Source organism: Culex pipiens, chromosome 2 (assembly GCF_016801865.2).
Source record: "Culex pipiens pallens isolate TS chromosome 2, TS_CPP_V2, whole genome shotgun sequence".
NCBI lineage: Eukaryota > Metazoa > Arthropoda > Insecta > Diptera > Culicidae > Culex > Culex pipiens.
Genome location: NC_068938.1, coordinates 93098655 through 93124492, shown reverse-complemented (window position 1 = coordinate 93124492; position 25838 = coordinate 93098655). Strand labels below are relative to the sequence as shown.

General features: G+C 37.2%; 1 protein-coding gene across 1 annotated transcript; it reads right to left on the bottom strand.

Moving 5' to 3' along the window:
* Nucleotides 1-2729: 2729 nt before the first annotated feature.
* Nucleotides 2730-25566, bottom strand: LOC120425189 (uncharacterized). The gene is made up of 5 exons (XM_052709001.1): nt 25427-25566; nt 4734-5168; nt 4006-4384; nt 3736-3890; nt 2730-3626 (listed from the first exon to the last, which is right to left on the bottom strand). Exons 1-5 carry the CDS (start codon nt 25448-25450, stop codon nt 3177-3179), a joined length of 1443 nt encoding a protein of 480 aa, XP_052564961.1. The 5' UTR covers nt 25451-25566; the 3' UTR covers nt 2730-3176.
* Nucleotides 25567-25838: the final 272 nt, after the last annotated feature.

Below are 25838 nucleotides of genomic sequence, written 5' to 3'. Positions count from 1 at the left end.
TTTATCGTTGAAGTCAAGAAAAAATCTTTTCATGCAGAAACGTCTTCTTTAAATCGTTAATAACTCATCAGGGTTAACTCGGATCGTTTTGCCGTCATCGACAATGTTGTTTGTTGACACTTGACAATGATCTAACACATTTAACGCCATATTTTGGGCGAAATTTATAAATTATTGCTTTTCCCCATAGCAGGGCCTCGTGGCGCGATGGTTAGCGGCTTTGGCTGCCGATCTCTGAGTTGCTATGGGGCACGGGTTCGGTTCCCGCCTTATCCTCCTGGTCTTCTATCGCATGGGGAAGAAAAATGTCGGTCCATTTGCGTATAAGAGGTTTTGAATGACTCACCACACATAACCTTCGGACGCCTAGAAATGAGCAGAAACTTGCAACAGAGACCACAAAAGAAACGGAGGTCGTTAAAGTGGATTGCTTTGCTTTTTTTTTGCTTTTCCCCATACATTTTTTTGAATTTTCCCGTGCAAGTTTCAACGATAAAAAGCGACCCTTAATCCTTAACCGATTTGGCTCAAAATTGGCAAAGTTATTTATTTTTACCTAAAGAATCGAGCCAACGATTTTCCATTTTTTATCGTGTAAAATGCCAAACCAAGATGGCGGTGGCGGGTTTCCATTTTAAAAGTGTTCTATGATTATTATTCCAAATACGTTGACCACCATTTTGGATTGCACATCTTCGAACATTTTTTCAACTAGGAGTCACATTTGAGTTCAGCTACCTTAAGTAAGATAAATTGAAGTTGTTAATTGAATGTCAATAGACTTTTTTTTTATTGTTTTTTAAGCAACCGCCATCTTGAATTTTTCGGTGTTGATGAGAGGAAATCGGAAAAATAACAGGCAGATTCGGAGCGAGGGTCCATTAAGCCTTAACTAATCAAAAATTGATCTTTCACACGATTTGCTTCATGCATCGCTTTTTATACAGCTGTTCCATATGAGAGTTAAAGAAAAAAAGTACTTCGGTTTGGCACCAAATTTTTCTGAGGGTTCCTTGGCCAAAATAATTAGACCAGTATTTTTTTTTTCGCCGTTATTTTTCAAGCCGGGACCGTGGTGGAGGGGTAAGCGTGATTGCCTCTCACCCAGTCGGCCTGGGTTCGATCCCAGAAGGTCCCGGTGGCAAATTTTGAGACGAGATTTGTCTGATCACGCCTTCCGTCGGATGGGGAAGTAAATGTTGGCCCCGGTCTAACCTAGAGGTTAGGTCGATAGCTCAGTCCAGGTGTAGGAGTCGTCTCCCTGGGTCCTGTCCTGGTGGAGTCGCTGGTAGGCAGTTGGACTCACAATCCAAAGGTCGTCAGTTCGAATCCCGTGGATGGAAGCTTAGGTGTAAAAATAGGTTTGCAATAATTGCCTACTTTCGAGTAGGAATCTCGTAATCGAGAACGCCAAGGCAATGCTGTAGAGCGAATAATTTGATTTTTTTCGTATGGCCATTAGGTTGACCTACGCCGTGTTAGGGTGGTCCGAAAAATGACAATTTTCGTCGATTTTCACAAAATCATAACTCCGCTCCATTTTAACCGATTTAAGGAGTCTTGGACGCAAATGAATGGTGACAAGTTTGGCTTTCAAGGAAAAATGAGGACCAGGTATAATACCAAACAAATCCAAACATTTGAAAAAGTCATATGTAAACTTAAAATGCCGTTTTGACGGCGTCTGAACCAAAGAGTCTGAAAATATTTTTTTGCAATTCCGTCGTGAAACTACTTACCATTCCTGTCATTCTTGAACGACGAAATAGCCTACTTTTTTGTACCAAAAATAACAGAAAAGTTGAACTAACACTTTTCAACATTTTTTTGATTTAAACGATTTATTGACAAAATACATGAAAATTCGACTTAAAATTTCACTCAATTTTCGAACAATTGTTTTTCGAAATTGCAAAAAATGTTGTATGGAACTCGTTGCAAAACTTGATTTTTTCAGCACTCGTCGTATTTATCCAACTCGGTGAACCTCGTTGGATAAATGTACGACTCGTGCTGAAAAAATCCTCTTTTTGCAACTTGTTGCATAAACTGCTATTAAAGGATTCATCGGAAAATTTAAAGTACCGTAATCTGGGGTGAATCGGGACTACAGTCTGAATAGGGACAGCAGTGTTTAGAGCACTTAAAAAAAAGAGAGCTTAGAGCTTTTAAATTTGGAATTGGATGTACACATTTTGTTGGTCTGAGTCTGTTCTAACCGAAACCAACCAGAAAAATCAAAATATTGTGCTCCAACATGGTTAAAACTGCTGTCCCAATTCGCTCCATGTGTTCCGATTGACCCCAGTTTACGGTAACATAAAAAATGGGTGAGGTTCATTAACAGGATTCGACGCGCTGCGCGCAAAAACGTTAAAATAGCAAAAACGACAAATAATCAACTTTTTTCACTAAAACTGCAATAACTCAAAAATTTCAGCGATGACCTGTACATGTTTGGGTATCAAAATTTCCGTAATTAAAATACGCAAATTTTGGTACCCAATCAAAAAAAAATCGACGAAAATGGCCATTTTTCAGACCACCCTAACACGGCGTAGGTCACCCTAATGGCCAAACACATAAAATACGGGTCTAATTATAGTTAGATAGAACTTTAATTTTATCAATATTTTGTGCTTGAGCAAACAGAAAAAAGTTGCTCAGAGAAATTCACTAGTTTGCTTTGGAAAAAAGATTTTCTTTCAAGTGAATTTAAAAAACCATAATTCATTTGATTTTTTTTTATTCAATCGTTTAGTTTTTTTTCCGATCACATGAGGAAATTAACAATCTTAAAGGTAGGTAACGGATGAATGGATGGCTTTCATGGAACTTAAATCAACAAATTGCCCTAGCTCTGACAGATAATGAGATAATTGATACTAGATATAATCGGACAGTCACTTTTATCACCTCTTTTTTCTTCTAACTAGCGGGTCGCAGCAAAACGTTGAGTAGTACGAGTATTTCTTGTCGTAAACCAAAGTTTTAACTAATCACTTTACATCTCTCACCTAGCGTAGCGTTCATTCGATTCCACTAGTGTATTTACAGGACGCGACACCTTAACGTTTAATTAAATACTGGGGGGTAACTCTAGTTATCAGCTAGGCGACTTTGTGTGTACGAAGGAAACTAAAGCTTAGTCACTTAGAAGCTAAAATAGTAACAATTTACGCGACCGGAAACCGGAACTCGGATTTGTTTTCCGTCGTGTCTGTTTTCACCACGGCAGGCGTGATGTTGGCAGTCGCTCCGGGAGCAGCCTCAACGGCCTTGGGTTGGGCCGCAGAAGTCTCACTGCGTTTGAACAGCACCTTGGTGGAGCCATCGGTGGCGGACGCCGAGGCCGCGCTATCCTTCCGGTCCCAACCGTGGGATTCGATTTCGTGGTGGTGGTGCTCGTGAGGATCCGGCGATGGGAACCACTCGGAGATCCAAACCGGCTTCCAGATTTGCTTCCACGCTGGGACCCAGATTTCCTTCCAGTCGGGCACCCAAATCTGCTTCCAGGCTTCCTTCCACTCCAGCTTCTTGTCCGGAACCCAGATCAACTTCTTGCTTGGCTTCCACGTTTGGACCCAGGCAGCCTTCCATTCGAGTTTCTTCTGTGGAACCCAGATCTGAAAATATAAAAAGAAGGAAGTTTAGTAACCAATCATGCATTATATTTTTTTTTAAATTTCAATCTATTTCATAACCTGCCCCGAACAAATGACTTCAATGACCAACCTGTTTTTTCTCAGTTCGCCAGATCTGCTTCCATGCTTCCTTCCACGCCAGCTTCTTATCCTCGACCCAGATTTGCTTCTTGCCCGGCTTCCAAATCTGCTTCCAGGCGGCCTTCCATTCGAGCTTTTTGTCAGTCTTCCAGATTTGCTTTTGTTCTAAAATAATTGAAAAAGTGGGAACATAAAATTAGTTTAAAACGAGTTGTGCTTTTGCAGATTTAAAGTTTCAATCCAATCTAGTTGCAATTTCACCGCAGGATCAAAACTATACCTGTCTTCCAGATCTTCTTCCAGCCCGACTTCCAAACCAGTTTCTTTTTCCAAAGGTCGTGGCTGGTGTACTCCCAGCCGTCGTGATCCTTGCCGAGGTACTTTTCCCCAGGCACTCCCACCTTGATCCAGGCCGGATACCAGTATTGCTTCCACGCCGGCACTTGAATTTCCTTCCAGTCAGGCACCTGGATTTCCTTCCAAACCGGTTTCCAAATTTGCTTCCACGCTGGCACTTGGATGTCCTTCCAGGCGGGCACCTTAATGGGGACCCAGATGGGTTTCCAGATCTTTTTCCAGTCCGGAACTTGGATTTCTTTCCATGCCGGAACTTGGATTTCGTTCCACCATGGTTTCCAGATTTGCTTCCAAGCCGGAACCTGCGGGTGGTGGGAGGCGGTTTGCGGTTAGTGATCGAGTAGAACGAGCAGAAAAACTTTAGTCCAAGGTGTTAAAGAGTTTGTTTGGTTTGAGTTCAACCTTTTGTAAGTGATCATTTGATTTGAAATCAAAGATTCAAGTCAGTTGAGCCAACCTTGTTATACCATCATTACAATCCCAGAGTCGCTTAGAAGTGGGTACTTACAATCGTTCAGTCCGTGCTAGTGAGTCTTAAAATCTATATGGGAAACCTTCTGTATATAATACTAATTGTCGTCACAGTAAAGAATAGCTTAGTCGGTCTCGTCCAAGCGGAGGACGTATCGCCCAACGACCCCCTCACCCTACCTGAATGTCTTTCCACACGGGAATCTGCGTCGGAACCCAGATCGGTTTCCAGATCTTCTTCCAGTCGGGCTTCCAAATTTGCTTCTTCCCAGGCTTCCAGATCTTCTTCCAGCCCTCCTTCCAGATGAGCTTCTTCTTCCAGAAGCCCGGATCCGGATGTTCCTCGTGCACGTGGTGCTCGTGGATGTCGTCAATCACCGGCAGTGGTTGCGGCTGGTGGAGCTCCTCGATAAGCGGGGCCGCGCCCACCGGTTCACCAAACGAGACCGGGTCGGCCGGGGCCGGATAGTCATAGCCGATTCGTTTCTGTGCGCTGGCGCCAACCGCCAACTGCTGCTGGACAACGTTGCTGTTTTGCGACTCCTCGGCTTTCTGGTCGATGACTGCTTTAGCGCTGGCTAAAGCGACGATGTGCAGTATTATGCCGAGGGTGACCTTTAGCGGTTTGGGGGAGACAGACAAAGTATTTTTTTTTTTAATAAATATTTTATGGGTTATCTCTAATCGCATAATGGTATTAGCTAATGTGTAACATTTGAACGTGCGGTGTGATAACAAGATATGGTAATAAGTAATAATTCACGATCAATCTTTCGTTTGTGTGACCTCGAAACTAGCTCCGACAGCATAAGATATTGCGAATGGATGTGTCTTTTGCGATTTTATTAAAAAAAAACCTGTGTAGCTTTGAGGATTTCATGTCTTTGGAACAGTTCGACGCTGTCGTGCTATCTTGTCGTTTGTCGCTTTTTTACATTTCGATAAAAACGCGTTTTAATGTTTGACCTTGAATAAACAAAATCAAGAGCTCGCAATGTAAACAATAGCAAACACGTTTTGTTTGGTTGACCATTCTGTGCTTTTTCCCAAAGTTTGGTTTAATTTGATCGCCGAGGTCTCGAGTCATAATTACAATTGTTTACGGTCGTCGAGCTTGTACCTGTGTCAATTGCGTTTTGACTTGAAACCCCTTTGGTCAGTTGTCGCACTAACATCAATTTTCAGGGTTTGCCAAGTTAGCACGACACGATTGAAATTTGTTTCATATGAAAAGTGACAAAAATGCTCGGAGTTTTTTGGTTTTTAATTGAATATCTCAGGATTAAAATCGAATTTGGGGATCTGTAACGGTCACAAGGTGAGGCATTGTAAACTGCACAAAATTACGTTCTTAATTCAATTAGGCCCAAAATGCACGAACGACAAGTAAACACGACAGCGATGAGTTGTTAAAATTAGGCGTATTTTGGATTGATTGAAGAAAAGGGTTGTTCTCGTTATAGGCCACGTGGCCCATAGTGTTGCGACTACGAAATCTGGAACAACATTTGAAAAGGGCGCATAAGTATTTTGACAGCTGGAACTATTTTGCAAATTTCGAAATAAAGGGTAAGTTTTTCACAAAACTCGAAACATGAAACAAAAGCTGGCCTCCACAGTTTCTAATACTGTGGGTTTTGTTGAAGTTGCCTTGGTCTCGGAATTTGCAAAACAGATCCAGCTGTCAAAGTGCTTATGACACATTGTGCCGTGACGTAAAAAAGATTCGACGATTCTTTTTTCAGTTTTTTGACAATGACTCGATGGCTATAAAAGAAAGCACCTTAGACACATTCTCCGGCGACAAAAATGTCACGTTTTGGCTGATAGGTCGAACATTTTAATTATGTATTCGTTGTTATATTGGCTCAATCACTAATCGCAGCTGGATTAACAATTAGAAATGTTTATAATAACATGACTTATTAATTTTTAAGATACCAAAAAGGGTCGAAATTTCGCTATTTCTCACATCGTTGCAACGTCACGGAGTGATCAATGTGGCAAATGTTGAATTTGACTTAAAATTAGTTTTCCATAGTCACTACTTGTAAAAATTTAATTTCCAATTGGAATCTGTAATAATATTTAAGTTTGGGACGGGTTCTAATATCAAATAAAATATATTTCATACGCCGGAATGTGACCTTCACATTTTTATAGATTCTGAAAGTACGTTAAATTTGCCATAAGAATCAGTTTTTGGTTGGGGAGATGGGGGTAAGACGGCCACCCTAAGGGAGAAGTCTTATAAAATTTACACAACAGATTATTTTGATCTCAAATTACGTACATATTGTTCTACTAGTAGTCCATTGTAGAAATGACATAAATTGGTTGGTCTAAAAACCAATTTTCAAAACTCTTCAGCAATTTAAAAAAAAATAATTGAAATCGTATATACATGAAATACGCGGGGTAAGACGGCCACCCATGAGGAGTAAGACGGTAAGTACTATAAATTAACTTAATAACTTTGCTAAATCCACTCAAATACCTACATGGTCGGTTGAACAGACATCATAACTATTTTGGTTGAAAAAATCAAGTTTCAAATGTGAAGAAAAATGGTGTTTAAAAAATTTCATATTTTGGCTCAGTAAATTTAATATTATTGCGGCCACATTTTATGTAAAACTGTGAATTTTTACTACAAAACAAACACAATTTGATGCAAAATAATTAGTTTGTGTGTTTCGATTAGAATAAGTAAATCAAAATTATGTAAACAATATTAAATTAGCGATTTTTATGAAATGTTTGATAGGATTTCATACTATTCAATGAGTTTTGCTATATCACAGTTAAGAATGTTGTCGAAACGGTAGTTTACAGCATTTTGATTAAAAATGAATAGTTTTATTAAAAGCTCTTTACCTTATCTACAAGTAGGTCCTAATAGTAAAAAAAAAACCGTCAAAAATATAACCTATATCAAATAAAATTTACAAACTACGGGTGGCCGTCTTGCCCCCAAATAAATTATTTTTTTTAACATTTTTTGCAAATAGCTCATTGCGAGAGACATAATCTAGGGAAAACTTCAATTTAACATGAAAAAATATATGAAGACAGGAAAACATATTGTTATCTAACACAAATGCCTAAGTTGTAATTCATGAAAATTGCATCCTTTTTCAAGTTCGAAAACTATTTGTTTATTTTGAGCTATTTTTATACTATTTCAAACAATATGTTTGGCAAAGGTGACTCCCTATGCATTGTTTAGCATGAGGAACAGTATTGCTAAACATTTTAGTTATATTCATTAGTATACTTATTAAAACAGTGGGGTGGCCGTCTTACCCCCAGCTCCCCTTTAGGATTTTACGCTTTCATTTCCATTCTACGAGCGAATGTGTAGCGTGACGTTACAACAGTAGAGAATTTTGTATTTTGAATATTGAGAGGTTGAGATTAAGATCTATCTGGGTATAGATGTATGTAGCGACCCTTAAACCTTGACCGATTTTGCTCAAAATTTTCACAGATACTTATTTTTGCTTAAGGAATCGAAACAGGCGGTATACCTGAGGTTGATTATTTTATTGTCATCATAATGCAGAATTCAACAAATTATTGAAAGAACCGAAAATTTTTATCCAGAAATTTACAGTTTTTTTTAAATGTCTTTAAAGCATAATTTGATTAGATCTCAGTTTATGATTTAGTCTTCAAAAAAAGATAACTATATAATTTATTAGCAAATTTCATGTCATTCCTAGCTTGGGTTTAAACAAATATTCTACGTTGGAATTTAATTTTCCAAGAATTTGAATGTTTTACTCCAGGAATATTTTTAGTCGTTTATAAAAGCAAATAAACAGATGAATAAAAACTTACATTGTCTATTCAATGGACTAAACAACTTAATGGCCTAATCAAATTCCAATAAATTCTTCCAATCCCGTCTGACTCATCGTCAAAACTAGCCCACTGACCAGCCTTCAACTCCCACCCCAAAGACACACTTCCCCACATATTTCATACCCCGTGTCCAACTCGGCATCGCAAATCGATATTAAATCTTACGTTGTTACGTAACACCAGTTTACGTGCAAAGCAGCGGCAAAAGAAGACTGCATGTAGCAACACCAACAAACCTGTCTTCCCATGTGAAGAAATGGACGTCCTCTCAATGGACGTCTTCATCTGTGGCTCACTTACCTACTAAACTCTACACTATACGACACAAAGTCGTCGTGATCGAGCGTTTAGCGGAAGGTGGATTCGCGTGCGCGTACAACAACGACACGTCACGGAGATATTGGGGAACCGGTATGACCAAACGAAGAAAGCATTGGATAACCCTACCCCTCCGTTCCCGCGTGATAAACCGGTTCCACTGGACAACAACAAGCAAGCAAACCACGTGTGTTTTGGGTCGATCAACTGTCCAAAAAAAAAGTCTCAAGGTTCACCACATCAATCAAATCCGCACGGGTGGGTGAGGGTTTTGCAGGTATTCAGCCTTGGGGGTCATTTCACTTGGCTTGTTGTACCGATGACCTAGATATGTCTCCTGGTGCAAAAAAAGCGGTATGACGAAGGAACAAAGGTGACCGGATTCGGTATGATCGGGGCGGTTAGTCATTTCGGCGAGGTTATGTAACGGTGACCTGCAGATGATGATTGTTTGGAGCTTAAGTGGTCTGGTTTGTTTTGTTTCTCCATATTTTTTGAGGGCCGTGGTATGTTAAATATTGTGGAAATGCGTTGGCGGTGAATGCAGTGGATTAAGAAAATGAGTTGTCGCGTGACTTATTGATGTGCTTCAATACTCTGGGTTGAAGAGGCAAGATTTTCGAAAATGAACAAATATTTTGAAAAGTATTTGAAGAAAACGATAATCAGGGAATCCTCAACAAATTGACACTGCATCATTCAAGATGTTGACAAAGTTCAGTTTAGATCAGATAAAATTAAATTAGACATTTTTTTTTCCAAAACACTAGCTTTTGTAAAAAGTATCTTCTGTAAATATATTTTTTACCATAAATGTAAGGCTAGAAGAGAAGGTTTGTGCTTTTTGTCAGTTTGGTTTTGTTTATATCTTGTTTTCCATTTCCATTTCAATTCACCTACATATTTACACTTAGAACACAATTCATATTTTGATCAGATGTTTGTTATCAAAACACAAACAATGTTGAGAGCTGTCAAAAATTTGTTTCAGGAAACCGAAAATTTTAAAGAAAAATAATTCATTGGTTAAAGATGTGCTTTATATTCTAAAACAGATCTAGTTCCAAAATATCAAAAAAAAAAAAATTCTCAAGAAAATGGCAATTGGATGAAAATTGAGCTGATGTTTCAATTACAGTTCAAAAATTTAATTATTAAAAGCTTCAAGGTGCCGAGCTGAACCAGCGTTTATAGCCGAAAGACTCCTTAATAAAGACAACTAACTAACTAAGCCTCAAGGTTTTTTAATTATTCCAATTGATTCTGTTGCACAACGCTATTTATTATTGTCTCTATTGAACAATAAAAAAATTTTGAATTTTGTTTTTTGCTTAAGTTGAAAATTATCTGTTATCTCCACAATTTTTCTGGTTTAATTTTCTGATTTCGCATTTTATTTTTTCTACTGATTTATAAAAACAATCAGTTTTTTTAAAGTAAAATATCACAGAGATTTTAGATAGTGGAAAACATGAAATTGCATGCCCAAAATAAAAAAATAAAATAAAAAAGTACTACAAAATGCTTTATACATTATTGCAATTATAGTACTGTTACAATTTTGCAAAATATCAATTGGTTTATTTTTATTTGAAGTTTCACAACTTTTTTTTTGGAACTGTGGTCTCAAAACACAGTATTTGGGAAAAAATAAAGATTGAAACCCCTTTTTTGATAGAATATGTATAAACAACGGTATGCATTATATTCTAAATAGTTTACAATCGTTTTGACAAGTTTTCTAAACATGTGTTAGGAAAAGGGGCAAGGAAAAAACTACAAATGAAGTACATATAATAAAAAAATATTGTTTTTTTTTGGATACTCTGAAACAAATGCAATTAATGTTAAGAAATTGATATTTTTTGTAATTTTTTATTTGACATTGCGATAGAGGTGGGCAAAATCGCTCTTTTTCAGGAGCCGCTTATTTTCGCTCGCTCATTAAAATAAGTGGCTCTTTTGAACGGCTCTTTCGATGTTTAAAAAAATAAAAATGACGAGAAGGCTATTTTAATGATTGGTGTGAGTTTTTATGCAATTTTTATGTGTTTTTTAATTAGTCTTTTTATAAATTATTAAAAATGAACTAAAAACGAGAAGAATCTCTTGAAAACCATAGGTCTAGTGGACCGGCTCTTTGAGCGGCTCGCTCTTTTTTTACCCACCTCTACTTTGCGAGTATTTTCTCTACGATCAAAGAGGCGAATTTGGATCTTTAGTTCGTCTAGTCTTAAAACAGTTTTCGCAGTTTCCCATACACAAATTCTAAAAAAAACATTCGAAATCGGTATTTTGAGAGCTTTTTTTTCTGATCGATTTGGTGTCATTGCAAAATTGTAGAAAATTACGGAACAACAACACTCGAATAAAAACAAGTTTGTTGAACTCAACAATTCTTTATAGATTCTAATGTTTCCAGAATTGAGGATAAGGATGTTGAGTTACAAAAAATATATTTTAAATAAAAAATGCCAAAGTGTTGCACAGTGAATCTTTTAGAATATTGCTTTTCGATACAAGTCAAATGGATGCTTAAGTACTTCTCAGTACCGATATTTTTCCTAAAATGAAATGAAAAGTAATTAATATCACATCCGAGTTGTTAATTCATGCTGAAAGAGTTATATTTGAGAAACGTGTGTTTAGTTAAAGTTGAATCAATTGAAATTAAATATTACAAAAAACTTTGTTATGAAATCTCTTTACATGCGGTAAAAAAACATTAAGTAATAAAAAACAACAAAAACATCAATCAAAGCATCGCTACCATAAACTTCCTGCCGGGCACAATAAAGCGATCTAATTACAAATTAATTAGTGCTCATAAGAAATAGCTCAATCGGCAAGTGCTTATTTCGACGCATTACTTAAAGCGTATCAAATTACTGGAATTAGCAGAAAAAAAATGTACACAAACGACCCTTCCAGCGGTATAAAATAACCTCCGAAAGATCACCATCAAACGCCTCTTATGTAATTTCTACGATCGAATCAACTGCAAAACGGCTCGAAGCTGGACTGGTTTATTGAAATCCCACGTGCTCACTCACTTTGCTTGCTTGGGTTTCAAACCACGTGGTGCCACAATTAACAATACATTATTACGCGTGGAGCTCTCCACACACACCCACTGCCAACCCTCTCCGTCCAAATGGGTGTCTTTTTCTCTCTTTCTAGAAAAGTCCTAAACCCACCAATACGTGATTATTGTTTGAGCACAATTACATAAAATTTATGCTGCCCCGTCGAAGGGCCTGGAAAAATGCATCACGGTGTGAAAAAATATAACATTTCTCTCAGTAGTACCGGCCGCTTTCATGAGTGACGCACTGTTGTATCCCTGATCTGGTTTATTATTAAATTTTTAACAAAATCATTAGCAAAAGACTTTAGATTAATTCATTATTTTTTATTTTGAGTAAAGTAGTAAAACTGATAAATTTCAAAAAATATTTTTTTTTTAAATATTCTTGAAAAAAACTATCTCAACAAGTAAGACATTTGAGAGTTATTCAACTGCATTTCACTGCCAGCGCCAAGCGCAATCGCTGTTTATGCTCTGTCTCGTGGCGGGAATGTTTTTCTTCTATTTCTTCTTCGCCCTCTGGTTCTTCATTCAACTGCAGTTTATTCATTATCACAGCCCGGCTTCGACTTAGTCGTCGTCGTCTTTGTCGTTAAACAATAAGGTTCGTTTTCCGATCGCAACTCGGCGGGCGAGCTTTTCGTGATGGAAATTGTTATGCGTGTGCGATACTTTGTTTTATTTTTTTTCATATGCTTTGAATCGCATCATAATTATTTCCCATTTCCTTGTGTATTCAAATTATTGGCACAATATGTCGCCCTGGATTAACGCTCACGTGACATGGCGTGTGCATTTGATGGAAGGGTTTGTATTATGTAAAACTGGATATATTACATACACGAGCAACCATTTGCTAATGGACGGTTTGATGCAATTTTTTGACTTCAACAAAATTCTACCAGATATTTTTAAAATGACAAGCACCAAATTTCACATAATTAAAAACTTTAAAAATAGTGGAAGATCACGAATACTTTTTTTGAATATTAATCTTTTGCATTTTTTAGACGCTGCTATCTTGGCCGTGAGGTTACGGGTTTCGCTTTGTAAGCGGAAGGTGAAATCAGATCCATTTAAAGAACAAATTTGCTCACTAGGAATACTGACAGTAGGGGATGGGTTTCGACTAACGGCGTGCTGGATTTCCAATTCAGAGGTCGTGAGTTCGATTCTTGTACCGGGATGATGAACGCTTTGTGTACAATGTAGGGAAGGGATGGCTTGTCCATTGTCCACGCTCCATTACATTTTTCGTCTAATATGTATTTTACATTCATAATTTCAGAATATTTAATGCAAGGAATTATTTTTCATCAAATCAAATTTTCGGAATTTTGAGTACGCCATCAAATCGGGCGTCCAATTTTACATAAAAGTCCCTTTGACACCAAATTTCCATCTCATCACCATTTCAGGCTGCAAATTATTGAAAAACATGTATTTTTTCGCATGTTCAAAAATGGAAGAGGTCGTACCGCCCCTCCGTCACGAGATATGAAAAAATGGAGCTCGAATTCGTGATCATCTAATCTAATCTAATCAGACCCTAGCGCAGCCAATCTTTCGAAGGGATCCTGGAGAGTGCCTAAGGTTAGATGACGCCTAGCACTCTTCTTGTCATTTATTAACATTTGTAGTGCGCCATTGCATCGGAATGCATTGAAACATCACAAGCGTTAAAGCGGCCAGGCCTACTGCGTAAAGCCGTATCGCAGAGAAGACTCGTAATTGGGTTGAGTTTGAGCACTGAGTGTTCGAACAACAACACAATTCTGATTCGACAGGGAAGGAAGAAGCGTGGGGACACACCACCATACGCTCCGACATTTTTTGGTTGTATTCGTTGGGAGCACCATGCTAAGAAGATTTGGTACTCCGAGACCCTCTGGGATGGGACATTGTATTTCCACGAATGCCCTGGACACTATTTGCCGTGGTTATAGCGCCACAACTCGCTCTCTGTAACAGTATTCCTAATTACAGTCCACCAAGTCGTCATGGCCTAGTGGTTAGCATTTTTGCTTACCAATCCAAAGGACGGGGAATCGAACCCCGCCTCGAGCGACTTTGATTTTTCGTTCATATTCATCATTTCAAATTTATGTGTTCTTAACTTTCTCGTTGGGAGCAGTAGAGCATCGAACCCAGAACCATTCGCTTACAAAGCGAACACCGTAACCAGTCAGCCACGGCCGCTCCCTATATGAAAAAATGGAGCTCGAATTCGTGATCAGGGACAAAAGTTACTCCTTAGGACAAATTTTCACACAAATCGAAGAGGGGTCGGGGCAACTGCTGTGTGAGTTGCTGAAGAATTACCCTTTTGAAATTGGTATTTTTGAAACTGTCAAAATACATATTAAAAGATTGATTTCCAAAACCTTTTTCGATTTCAGACCTGAAATTGCCACCAATGAGTAGTTGTGAATATTTTCTAAAGTGCATCGTTTTCAAGTTACTTATAACTTTTTTACATTTTTTAATAAATTAAAAGTCCAACCTTTTTCACCCTGATAAAAAAGTATAGTTTTTCTCTTCTTTCCTTTTTTAACATTTTTTATCCATTCTTTGATTGCTGAGGTACAGGTCACAACTTATATCAAATAAGCATGAATTGTATTCTTTGTTATTTTTTCAGAATATAAGAAAAATTTTCTACATTGTTGTTTACGTAACACTAAAATATGATCCACAATTTCCAAGACAACAACAATTCAAAAAATTGAGCTAGATGAGTAACACTTAGAAAAAATCATGTTACGAAAATAATTTTTTTTGCTAAGTTTATATTGAGGAAACGAAAGGTTTGATAAACAATGTTTAAAATTGGAATTATCATTTGCTTTAACCAACCTTTTAACATTTTTTTTTGAGGCAGACAAAAATATCAAAACTCAAAAAACGGAGCAATTCATTAAATTATCGTGACATAAACTTAACGATTCAAAATTCAGTATTTTTTTAATTTTAATAAAACAAAATCTGTGGGTACTGTCGATAATGTCTAACTCTTGTTTATAACAGCTCGAGCTAGCTAGCTCGTAATCTAGTGTAGCTACTTAACATGTTTGCACTCAAAATCGTTTGCATCTCAAGATGCGCACGTTTTACTGTTGATGAACATCTCTTCATCCATTAGAAATGTGCGTGGTTTAAATTAGTTTTGCATGTGCAAGTCATACTTGCATAGAGAACGTTTGTTTAATATGTGATAAGAACTCTTGAATTAACTTCAAAATGAACTATTTGTAATCCTATGCTAGATTTGGCATTTGTGTTACACAACTATGTTGAAGAACGGTTTTTGCCTTCCTCACTGAGGTAAGGCTATAATCCTGCTAGAAAAATGAACTTTTGAAAAACAGCTCGTAGACCTATATTCATGTATACCTATCGACTCAGAATCGAAAACTGAACAAATGTCTGTGTGTGTGTGTGTGTGTGTGTGTGTGTATGTGTGTGCGTATTCCCCTTGGTGCTCAAAATTCTTGTCAAGTTTTCTCGGCACTGGCTGATCCGATTTGAGTCAAATAAGTTGCATTTGATCCGGTTTGGTACCCCATACTGCACTATTGAATTGTTTGAAGATCCGATAAGTAGTTCAAAAGTTAAGTATAAAAAAGCGTCAAAGTTGCGGATCGGATCTCACATAAATGCATGTTAACTATGTCCAGACCCATCACCCGACCCATCGTTGGTTAGTTTATCAAAAGACCTTTCCAACGAGTTCAAAACATTGAAGTTTTGGCAACCCTGTCTCAAGTTATTACCACTTAAGTGATATTTATGTACTTTTTTGATGCCGGATCTCACTTAAATGTATGTAAACTATGTCCGGATCCATTATCCAACCCATCGTTGGATAGGTCATTGAAAGACCTTTCTAATGAGTCCAAAACATTGAAGATCTGGCAACTCTGTCTCAAGCTATGACCACTTAAGTGATATTTATGTACTTTTTTGATGCCGGATCTCACTTAAATGTATGTAAACTATGTCCAGATCCATTATACAACCCATCGTTGGGTAGGTAATCAAAAGACCTTTCCAATGAGTCCAAAACATTGAAGATCTGGCAACCCTGTTTCGAGTGATGACCACTTAAGTGATATTGATGTACTTTTTTGATGCCAGATCTCACTTAAATGTATGTAAACTATGTCCGAATCCATTATCCAACCCATCGTTGGATAGGTTATCAAAAGACCTTTCCAATAAGTCCAGAACATTGAAGATCTGGCAACCCTGTCTCGAGTTATGACCACTTAAGTGATATTTATGTACTTTTTTGATGCCGGATCTCACTTAAATGTATGTAAACTATTTCCGGATCCATCATCCAACCCATCGTTGGGTAGGTTATCAAAAGACCTTTCCAATGAGTCCTAACATTGTAGATCTGGCAACCCTGTCTCGAGTTATGACCGCTTAAGTGATATTTATTTACTTTTTTGATGCCGAATCTCACTTAAATGTATGTAAACTATGTCCGGATCCATCATTCAACCCATCGTTGGATAGGTAATCAAAAGACCTTTCTAATGAGTCCAAAACATTGAAGATCTGGCAACCCTGTCTCGAGTTATGACCACTTAAGTGATATTTATGTACTTTTTTGATGCCGGATCTCACTTAAATGTATGTAAACTATGTCCGGATCCATCATTCAACCCATCGTTGGATAGGTAATCGAAAGACCTTTCCAATGAGTCCAAAACATTGAAGATCTGGCAACGCTCAGTCTCAAGTTATGACCGCTTAAGTGACATTTGTGTATTTCTTTATTGAGAAACAAGCCTTACCTGACAAACTTCGTTCTGCCTTTTTTCGTTTGTTGACGTTTTTGACTTTTTTGCTTATTCGGCCTCCTGTGATCAAAACTTGATTTTAACCTTTCCCATACAATCTGCAAATTTTCTGGAATCGGTTCCAGAGTGGCTAAAGTTGTAACTTTTTGGCGTAAGAACCTTCCTTGGACTCACGAACTTACCATACGAACCCAACGCAACAAAGAGCACCTCGATCGGACGTTCCGTGTTGAATTGATTCGCGTTCGAACAAAACCGTCGAAATTTTGTATATATATACAGTCGACTCTCTGGCTGTCGATCTTCTCGATATCAATAATTCTCCATCTATCGATGAATTCTTCAGTCCCTTCAATCTGCATACTTCAATTATCTTCATTCCTCGATATTTTCCCTTGCTTGTAGGATCTCTTCCTCGACGGTCCCTTGGATTCTGTTTGCTTTAAAAATCTCTTCCGGTTGTCAATAATTTCACTTTCTCATGGCTTGCATAGACATTTTTCTTGGCGAAACGAAGCTTTGAAGGGTGTTTGACATTAGTTTGTTTTTGTTTGATGGACGTTGCCATGATTCTCTCCTATAGCTGGGTATCAAGAAAAAAATATTTTCAATCGAGTCTTCATTTTGCATCGTTCTGTAAACTGATGATTCTCTTCCTCGACGGTCCCTTGGATATTGACAACCAGAGAGTCGACTGTAGATAGAATTTGTGTCCAAACCCATCATATCACCAAATGTTGGTAAAAAGTGAGGAAGGCAACAACCACATAGGTGGATTAAGTTAGTTTTTGATCAAGATTTGAACAATTGACCAAATTTCATGACACTTGATCAATTATTAACGTATAAAAACGCTTGTGCAGCAATTGTTCAACAAAAAAGCGATGTTTTATTTGCTACTTGAGAATACACACAGAGTTGGATTCGGTTGTATAAGTACTTTTCAATCAGAGTAAAATTTATATATACAAATTTTCCTAACAAATTTTTTTGAAAACTTTGTGAAATATTCTTTAAAATTATTTTGATGCAGGAAAGCATTTTACAGTAAGCATAAATTTAACATTTGTTGGTAATTTTAGATCTCAGTCTTATGAGATCAATGTTATGCAAGCTAATCCGATTGCATTTTAATAGATAATTGCTTCTAAATTTTAATCCATATAATGCACATTGTACAATTACGCACGCGATCTCCTACACCCATAGATCACACGAAAATGGTTACAGCACCTCCTTATGCCGATCAACCGCACAGATGATTTACATCTTTTAGCACAGAAGTGCTAATTTATTCATCTAGATAGGTTCACACTTACTGTGTTCGAACGCCGCCAACGGCCTGGCCTACGTGGGTAATGATCAACCTACATTCAAATATGTGTACTAGGTGCGTGTGTTACATGTGTCGGAACACATTTCTCCGGTACACATTGTGAAACACCTCCTCGCCGAAGGTGCATAATCTCAGCGGTACGCCCTTAAGACCACAAGTCTAGGGCGATATGCTGCCGTGCGTGTGATGCAGTTTGCATAATCTCGATCAATTGATACCCGGCAAGATAAAGAACATTCCACGGAAAAAGGTAACCTCTCCGAAGACAAGACGATAGTGCGAAGGTTGCGCAATTTTTGCTCGTTCCTCAGTTTTGAACCCAAGAAAGCCTTTCCTGACATTTTGCCGATAACCCGGGCATCATCTGCCCGCCGGGCTTCGTGCGGAGATTGTGATCTAACTGCACGTAATAACTCAGACTCTGAGTTTCCCAGCAAGGGTATTTGTAGCGGTGCAAAAAGTCGTCGTTAGAAGGTAGTTAAGGGTGGTGCATTCCATAAAAAGCCGCGTCAACCCAGCTGTCAACGACCGCCGTACTCGTTGGCAGCATAACTTAATTTGTCATTGTTGGGTTTTTGCTGGTTATTTCCTTCTCTTTGCATATGTTCAAGTTTACGGCCATTATTAAGTGGCACTTTTTCAAGTGACATTACGACCATTTGTCGCAACATGTGGAAGTTTGTCTTTCGTTACCCTATTTTTTCTGTCGTTTAAAAGTGCAATCACAAAATACCCCAAGGTGCAAGTGCTAAAATTGGCCAAATGTCCAAACACCTTCATCTAAGATTGACAGTTGATACGACGAAAATATTGCATAATGCGGGCAAATGATGCACACTCTGCTCACTGTTGATGAATGAAGATCTGTTGTGATTTTCATCTCTCTGCCTCATTGCATCACGTAAGATCTACAACCATTTGCGAACCCATTCCGGAGCTCAACCAAACAGGTGCGCAAAACATTGTCGAATGACCTCGTGATCTTTGAACGATTCATCATAATTGATGATGTTGATGCAAACAGGATTCGATTTGAATCGGTACGTAATTTTGAGACCGTTTGAGTGATTTTGTGCAATTATTTTATACTAGAAAAGTTTCTAAAAACAATATTTTCATGATTTTTCAATCATAAAATGCTATTTAACTGTACAATATTTGTCTGAATTTACAAAAGAGCGCAAAATTTTATTAAAATATTTCATTTTGAAAATGCCTTTCAAATCTCGATTAATTTTTCAAAAGGTCCTATCTGCAATCTGCTTAATGACTAATGACTAATAGGTTGTTTGGAATTTGACTAATGGTTGTTTGAAATTTTACTCAAGAAATACACATGGAAAAAGACGGAAAGACGACACTCATAATTTGAAAATATTTGATATAATTTCTCTTAATCTTAGTCCAGAACAAAGTATAATCTTTTCTAATTGGAAAGGTAATAATAATTTGAACATATTTCAACATAATTTTGCTAAAACATTTAGTTTTATTGTTTCACCAGTATTGCATGCTTCATAGTTCATCGCCTTTTGATAATGTTTGAACATCGAGCATCGAAATGATTGATGAGGTGTTCTCTGTCTGTTGGAATTTAAAAGCCGGAGTAAGGCTCACTGGCGGCTTGCCTGTCGAGGTAATTACTTTATTAACGTTTCTGCGTTTTCTTCTGTTCCTCCTTCAATGTCAAGAGGGGAAAGGTTTTGTGCATTTTGTTGAAGAAAATTGTAGGATCCACTCCCAGCTATAAATCATTATTTTTGTTTGTGTGTTTGTATTCAGTAATGAGCATATTTAAATATTATTTTTGTACATAAAACAGTCATTTTCCATGGGACAGAGCATATATTTCTATCGTTGTGAGAATCAGAAGAAATGCAATTCGGAAATTAAGTCAACATTTCATCACCATTTCAAGCTGTAAATTATTTAAAATTGGACCTCGGATTCGTTCTCAGGTACCAATGTTACTCCTCAGAACAAAAAAAAAAAAAAGAGGGATTTGGACAACATTTTCCGATTGTGTGTGAGTTGTCAGAAAATGGTCCGATTGATACATTTTATAGCTTTTTTTTTTAATTGCATTATCTTATATCTTAAAGCAATCAAAATTAAACATTAAATAAAATAGAAACCGTAAACCGAAGTGACATCAATAGGATTTCAATATTTTTTTCAAGTAGTATTCAACCAGTAAGAGTTGTCTTAAGAGCAGGGTTGCCGGGTCAAAATTTGAAAAATCTGGCAAAGTATCGATTAAAAATCTGGAAAAATCTGGCAGACGAAAATCTAATAATTCTGTGTGGTATAGGGGAGGGAGGATATAAATTAATTGAAAAGTTTGTAGAATTCAGATTGTTTAACTGACTTTATGGACTCAAAAATGCTGATTTTTTTATTTTTTTTTAAAGAAAAACATATTACATATAATCGATCATTTTAATCGAAAAGTTATTCAAAATGGTCATAACGTGAAAAATCTGGTAAAATCTGTCAATATCTGGCACAGAGAAGGATAAATCTTTATTCTGGCTAGCAATTGAAAAATCTAGCTCTCCAAGATTTATCTGGCAACCTGGCAACCCTGCTTAAGAGTGATATGTCAAAAACATGTAGGTACTGGGGTAGGTCATTGTCCATGTAAGATTTTTTTTTAAGTTTTTTTTCCAGCAATTTAAAAGTTTAGCAATCCAGCAAAATTAATTTCGTTGAAACCGAGGTGCAGGGTTGCGAATGAGCGAGCGCTCACGGAAGGAGTGCTCGCTCTAGCTGGAGCGTGAGTTTTTATCAGGTAGCTCGTGCTCGCTCACTCTCACCGGAGCGTTTTGCGCTCATGTGAGCTGGTGAGCAAAAGTAGGTAGTTGTTTTTCCCTGTTGAAGCACCTGCCTGTGTGAAACGAAGTTTCTAGAACTATCTCAGCACAGGCAGCAATAACAAACAAGAAAGTGATCAAACAAGCAAAAGTAAGCAATGAAAAGGATTTAGTCGGCGATCCGAATTATACGTTCTATTTTAAATTCAGAATTAGCCAAGGGATAGAATGATTCATTCTTGAGTGAGCTAACAAAGAGCTAACCCATTCTTAATGTAAATTTATTGACGTGAAATGACGCACTGATATGTACAAAAAATTGAATTAATTGACAAATTATGTTTATTTTAAGTTTTTAGAATCCGGACTCAAGGCGGTTTTGAAAACACAAAAAAAAAACAAAAAAATAAAATTTGTTTTATTGGAACATTAAAAAAACCAGCAGTAAACTTAATTAAAGTTATAATCATCCCTCATATTCAAAACATTTTAGAGAATGTCCATATTCAAAAAATCATTTATTGAATCTGTAATTGAATATTTTCAGAGGCTTGGTAGCGGAAGTGTTAAATATAATTTACTTGGGGAAGAACCACCCTTTATGTGGTAAAACAAAACAATGACAATTTATATTATTTCATTCAAATGGGTTGTTTCAAACATTAGCAATTTGGAGGCTGTTTTGTAAAAAAAGAACTGTTTCAACAATTTTACCCTATTTTCTAGAATGAGAAAGAGATAGATTAACATTATTAAAAATGATCAGCCGTTTCAAAGCACTGATCGATTTATTAAACGGAATGACCTTTTTTAATGGTTGCTCATTCTGACCCGCACGCTGGAAAGGTAGTCAACAAACTGTTCAGGTACATAAAACAGTTTAATGTTATATTTTAATCATCCAAGCACATAACATTGCCTCGAACATACCACAGCATAAATCTTCTTGAATTAATTCATTGTTTTGTAAGGTTTTAAGTCATTTTGGTTTACGCGCTCATACCCATCCCCCAGCAATTGTCTCTGCTTATCTTAACTATTATTAAGGTAATGCCGATTAATTCGAAAATATTTATATTTTCAACTCTGACTGTAGGTAGGGCCTTATCCACTGAGCTTCTATCGGATGGTGAAGTAAAACGTCGGTCCCGGTTTCTCCTGTCTCGTCAGAGGCGCTGGAGCAGAAATCCCACGTTAGAGGAAGGCCATGCCCCGGGGGGCGTAGTGCCAATAGTTTCGTTTTTTTCGACTGTAGGTCTCCAATATGATTTGACCCTTGCGAATCCAATTTGTTATTCAAAAACATAGTTAATGAAAATAAGCTATTCCAATTAATATATAAAAATGTTCCTAAGTGATGTTTCCACTGATATGCTGCGCCTTAAGCAAAAAATCTAACTAGGATTGAAAAACAAAAACTTTCTCAAAAACGAAAAATGATTCAATTCACGATACTTCCAAAGTGAGCGCTCCGTGAGCGAAAAATGAGCGCGAGCGCGAGCGTGGGGCAAACGCGAGCTGAAAAAATCGGAGCAAACGTGAGCGTGGGCAAACGTGAGCTAGCTCGCGCAGCGCTCCTCCTCACGAATGAGCGAAAAATGAGCGCTCACGAGCGCGTGAGTGCGTGAGGATCGCAACACTGCCGAGGTGACACTTTGAGGCTGAAATTTGTAAGAAAAACAACTGTTTTAATAGTCGTTGTGTTTCTTACAAATTTTAGCCGTCGCTTTTTGGCATTCTAAATGTCCTTTTATTATTAAATGTTCCATTTTATTAAGAACATATTAAAATTGCAGAAACTTTTTATTCGGTGATTCTACGTCAAACCAGCCGGATCCAGATCAAAAGTAAGGCCGTTGCAAATATTTTTTGAAGTTTATGTCCCTCGACTCTTGCAAAAATAAAAAAATATAAGAAAATTTAAATAGCAAGCCATGGTATTTAGATTTTAATGAAAAAAAAGTTTAAAAATGTATATTGCACCTGCCCAGTTGTATTGCAATCATTAGTTTTCATAATATTTAAGTATTGACGAACCTTTTTTTTAAGCCGAAAAAAACTTTTTGCATTACTGTGCAACGGAATTGTACAAAAATTCAAAATATTTTTGATCGATCCCAGACATGCTAAAAATGATTTTAAATGCAGGAAATTGTGTTTCAATTGGTTTTTAGTTGATGAGACTTCTATTTCCATAAAAATTTGGAAGTTTTATGAAAAAATATTTTTTCATCCCCCTGATTTTTTGGACCGATTTTGAAGAGGGGTGGGTGGGTTGGGGGAATGACATGTACTTTAAAAAATATTTGCAACGGCCTAATCTGATTTGGAGTAGGAGTTTCTTGGTCTAAATAATTAGGCCTATATTTTTTGTTTGTCGATTGGGGTGGTCATATTCGAAGTATTGACGTTTTCTAACGATTTTCGCACTTTCAGGATATTTTACCTAATATATTCAAATACAAAATTCTAAGCTTTTATTTAAAAAAAATATATTCAATTCAATTCAATTCAGTTTATTTTTCAGGTTTAGCTTTGAACATCAACTTAGTTTAAGATCTAAATAGAGTTTTGGAGGATCCTTGCAGCTATGTCTAATAGTCATGTATCTTTAGATGTCATTAATTTTATGTATTTTATGGCAGAGATCCTAACGGTCCAATTCCGAGGTCGTTGGGCATTGTCCGGCCCCACCTTAACATAGAAGCAAGCACCAGACGGATCCTTGATCTATCTTAAGACTCCCAATCCCTTCAGGCAAATCAGGGATCAGAGCGGATTTAATATGAGAAGAATACATCATGTTTGATAACCTTCAGATGGCCGACTGGTTAGAGTCCCAGACCATCAATCCAAAGGTGTGAGTTCGAATCCCATCTGATTCAAGTTCCGTTTTTGTTCATATTCAAAGTTCCAATTCATGATTCCAAATATCAAATGTACCGACCGGGATTTGATCCCTGAACCTTCTGCTTGTGAGGCAGAAGCCGTAACCTTTGAGCCACGGAGCCGGTCAAGTCAGAAGTCGAAGTTGGTATTGTTCGAGTACTCTGAGTCGAAGCAAAAGACAACAAATCCAGAGAAACCAAAGTTTACAACAGAATCGGCTTTTTTCAACAACATTTAGGAGATTATGACTTGTTGCTGGAGTTAGAATCTAACCCAGTGGGGTCAGATTCATCTCCATTAGACATGGTCAGAGTCATTGTCGGAGTCGAAATTTTGAATTGTTTCTTCAATCTATTTTAACATAATCATAAACAATTGGTTGTTTTCGTTTGTGTAAATAGAAGTTTTCAAATCGGACATGAAAAAGTTTTCACAATATGAAAATTAGATCAGAGATTAAGCAAATATTTTAGGTTATAGATTAGATTAAAAAATTAATATTTAGGAATGTAGTAACTTTTTCCTAAATGAGAATGATCAAACTGATAAATAAATCTTGATTGAAATGTCTCATGATAATTATAATAAAAAAAAACAGTTCCATTATAGCTTTGAAAACATTATCTCAACGTTATTTATTCATTTACTTTAAAAAAAGTCCAGGCAAAACAAGAGCTATTAATTAACTATCGATGATTGAGCGTCCGAATCAACTAGATCATCATTACATCAAACCTCCACTGCTCTATATTTCTCTTCCAAAGACCTTCAAAATCAGAGCAAAAAGGTGCGAATCATAATCGCGCAATCAAAACACTTTCGACCGAGTTTTCGTTTGCACGCAAAAACCACCAAAGCCGCAACCAATTAAAAGCTCGATTGCGCAACGGCCGGTTTAAAATTGAGACGCATCTGCTGGCGCCCGCAAATCACATCAAACTTCCACTTTCACGCGCACCCATTTACTATTTGCTTCCTTTAATAATTCTGCACACCAACACACCGCAGAAGACAGAAGTATCTCATTTCATACAAATTAATATGAGTTGTCGGTGGTAGCAGCTGCAGAAATTGCCGGTTTTAATGTTAAAGTTTGTGTTTCCGAATAATTCATGAAGGAAAAAATAACGAACAAACGGAACAAAAATCTCATTATCCACAACCGGATTGGTTTTTTTTCTTAAACGTAAACAGCGGGTTCGTCGCTTAAGCCGGTGCAAATCTCTCGTTAACAGGCTTTGGAGAAATTAAGTTTCATTTGATAATTTCGCTTGGGTGAGATTAGATAACTATCATTACTTATAAAGGTTTTGGTTCGTAATTTGACGAAATTCTATTTTACGTTTGATACGATCAAACTTTCCACTTGTACTTGATTTATCATGTATTAATTGTTCACTGCGTGTTATCACAATTCAAAAATGTTTGTTTAGACGATTTTGACTACTTTTTTCTTAATCTTCTCAAACAGCTGTTATCAAATCATATTGAGAAACGTGTTATCATCACAGTCACACTTCTTTCCCAACTCAAACAGTGGTAACTTTGCGTTCATCAGTTCAAGTTTTCAGAGTCCTCATGTTAATGAGCAGAGCAAACCTCTGCGGATTCCACCAAATTGCATAATGCACATGCATTTGAATAATTTTTAAACTTTTTCTGCAATTTCACCAACCATGTTCAAATGTGTTCACCTTTTCACAACTATTTTCCCTTAATATAAAACAAATTATCAATTTTCAAACACTAACCACAAGATTCCATCGGGGCTTCATGGTTTCCGCTGCTTTGAGGGACGGGTTTCGCCTCGCACAAAACACACTTGGCACTCGGTTTGGTCCTCACCGGGGAGGTTTTTGACACTGACTGGCGGATTGTTTACATCCGCTACTATTTAATATATGGAACGGGCCAGATGGTGCCGAGGCCACCCTTACCACCTCTAACGAACAAGAGCGAAAGCTCGTTGGCGAAAAAAGCTTCGCGCCTCGAACGAGAGTGAGAGTGTGGCTGAGTAAACAAACAAGAGAAAGAGAGAGAGAGCTTTCACTCTCACTTTTCATACGAGGGGGACGATGTGCGAGCGTGCAAAACAGCAGAACATAAATTTTTGTTGTGCGCCGCAAGCTAAAGGTTGTTGTGTGCTCTCGTTCACTGCGAGAG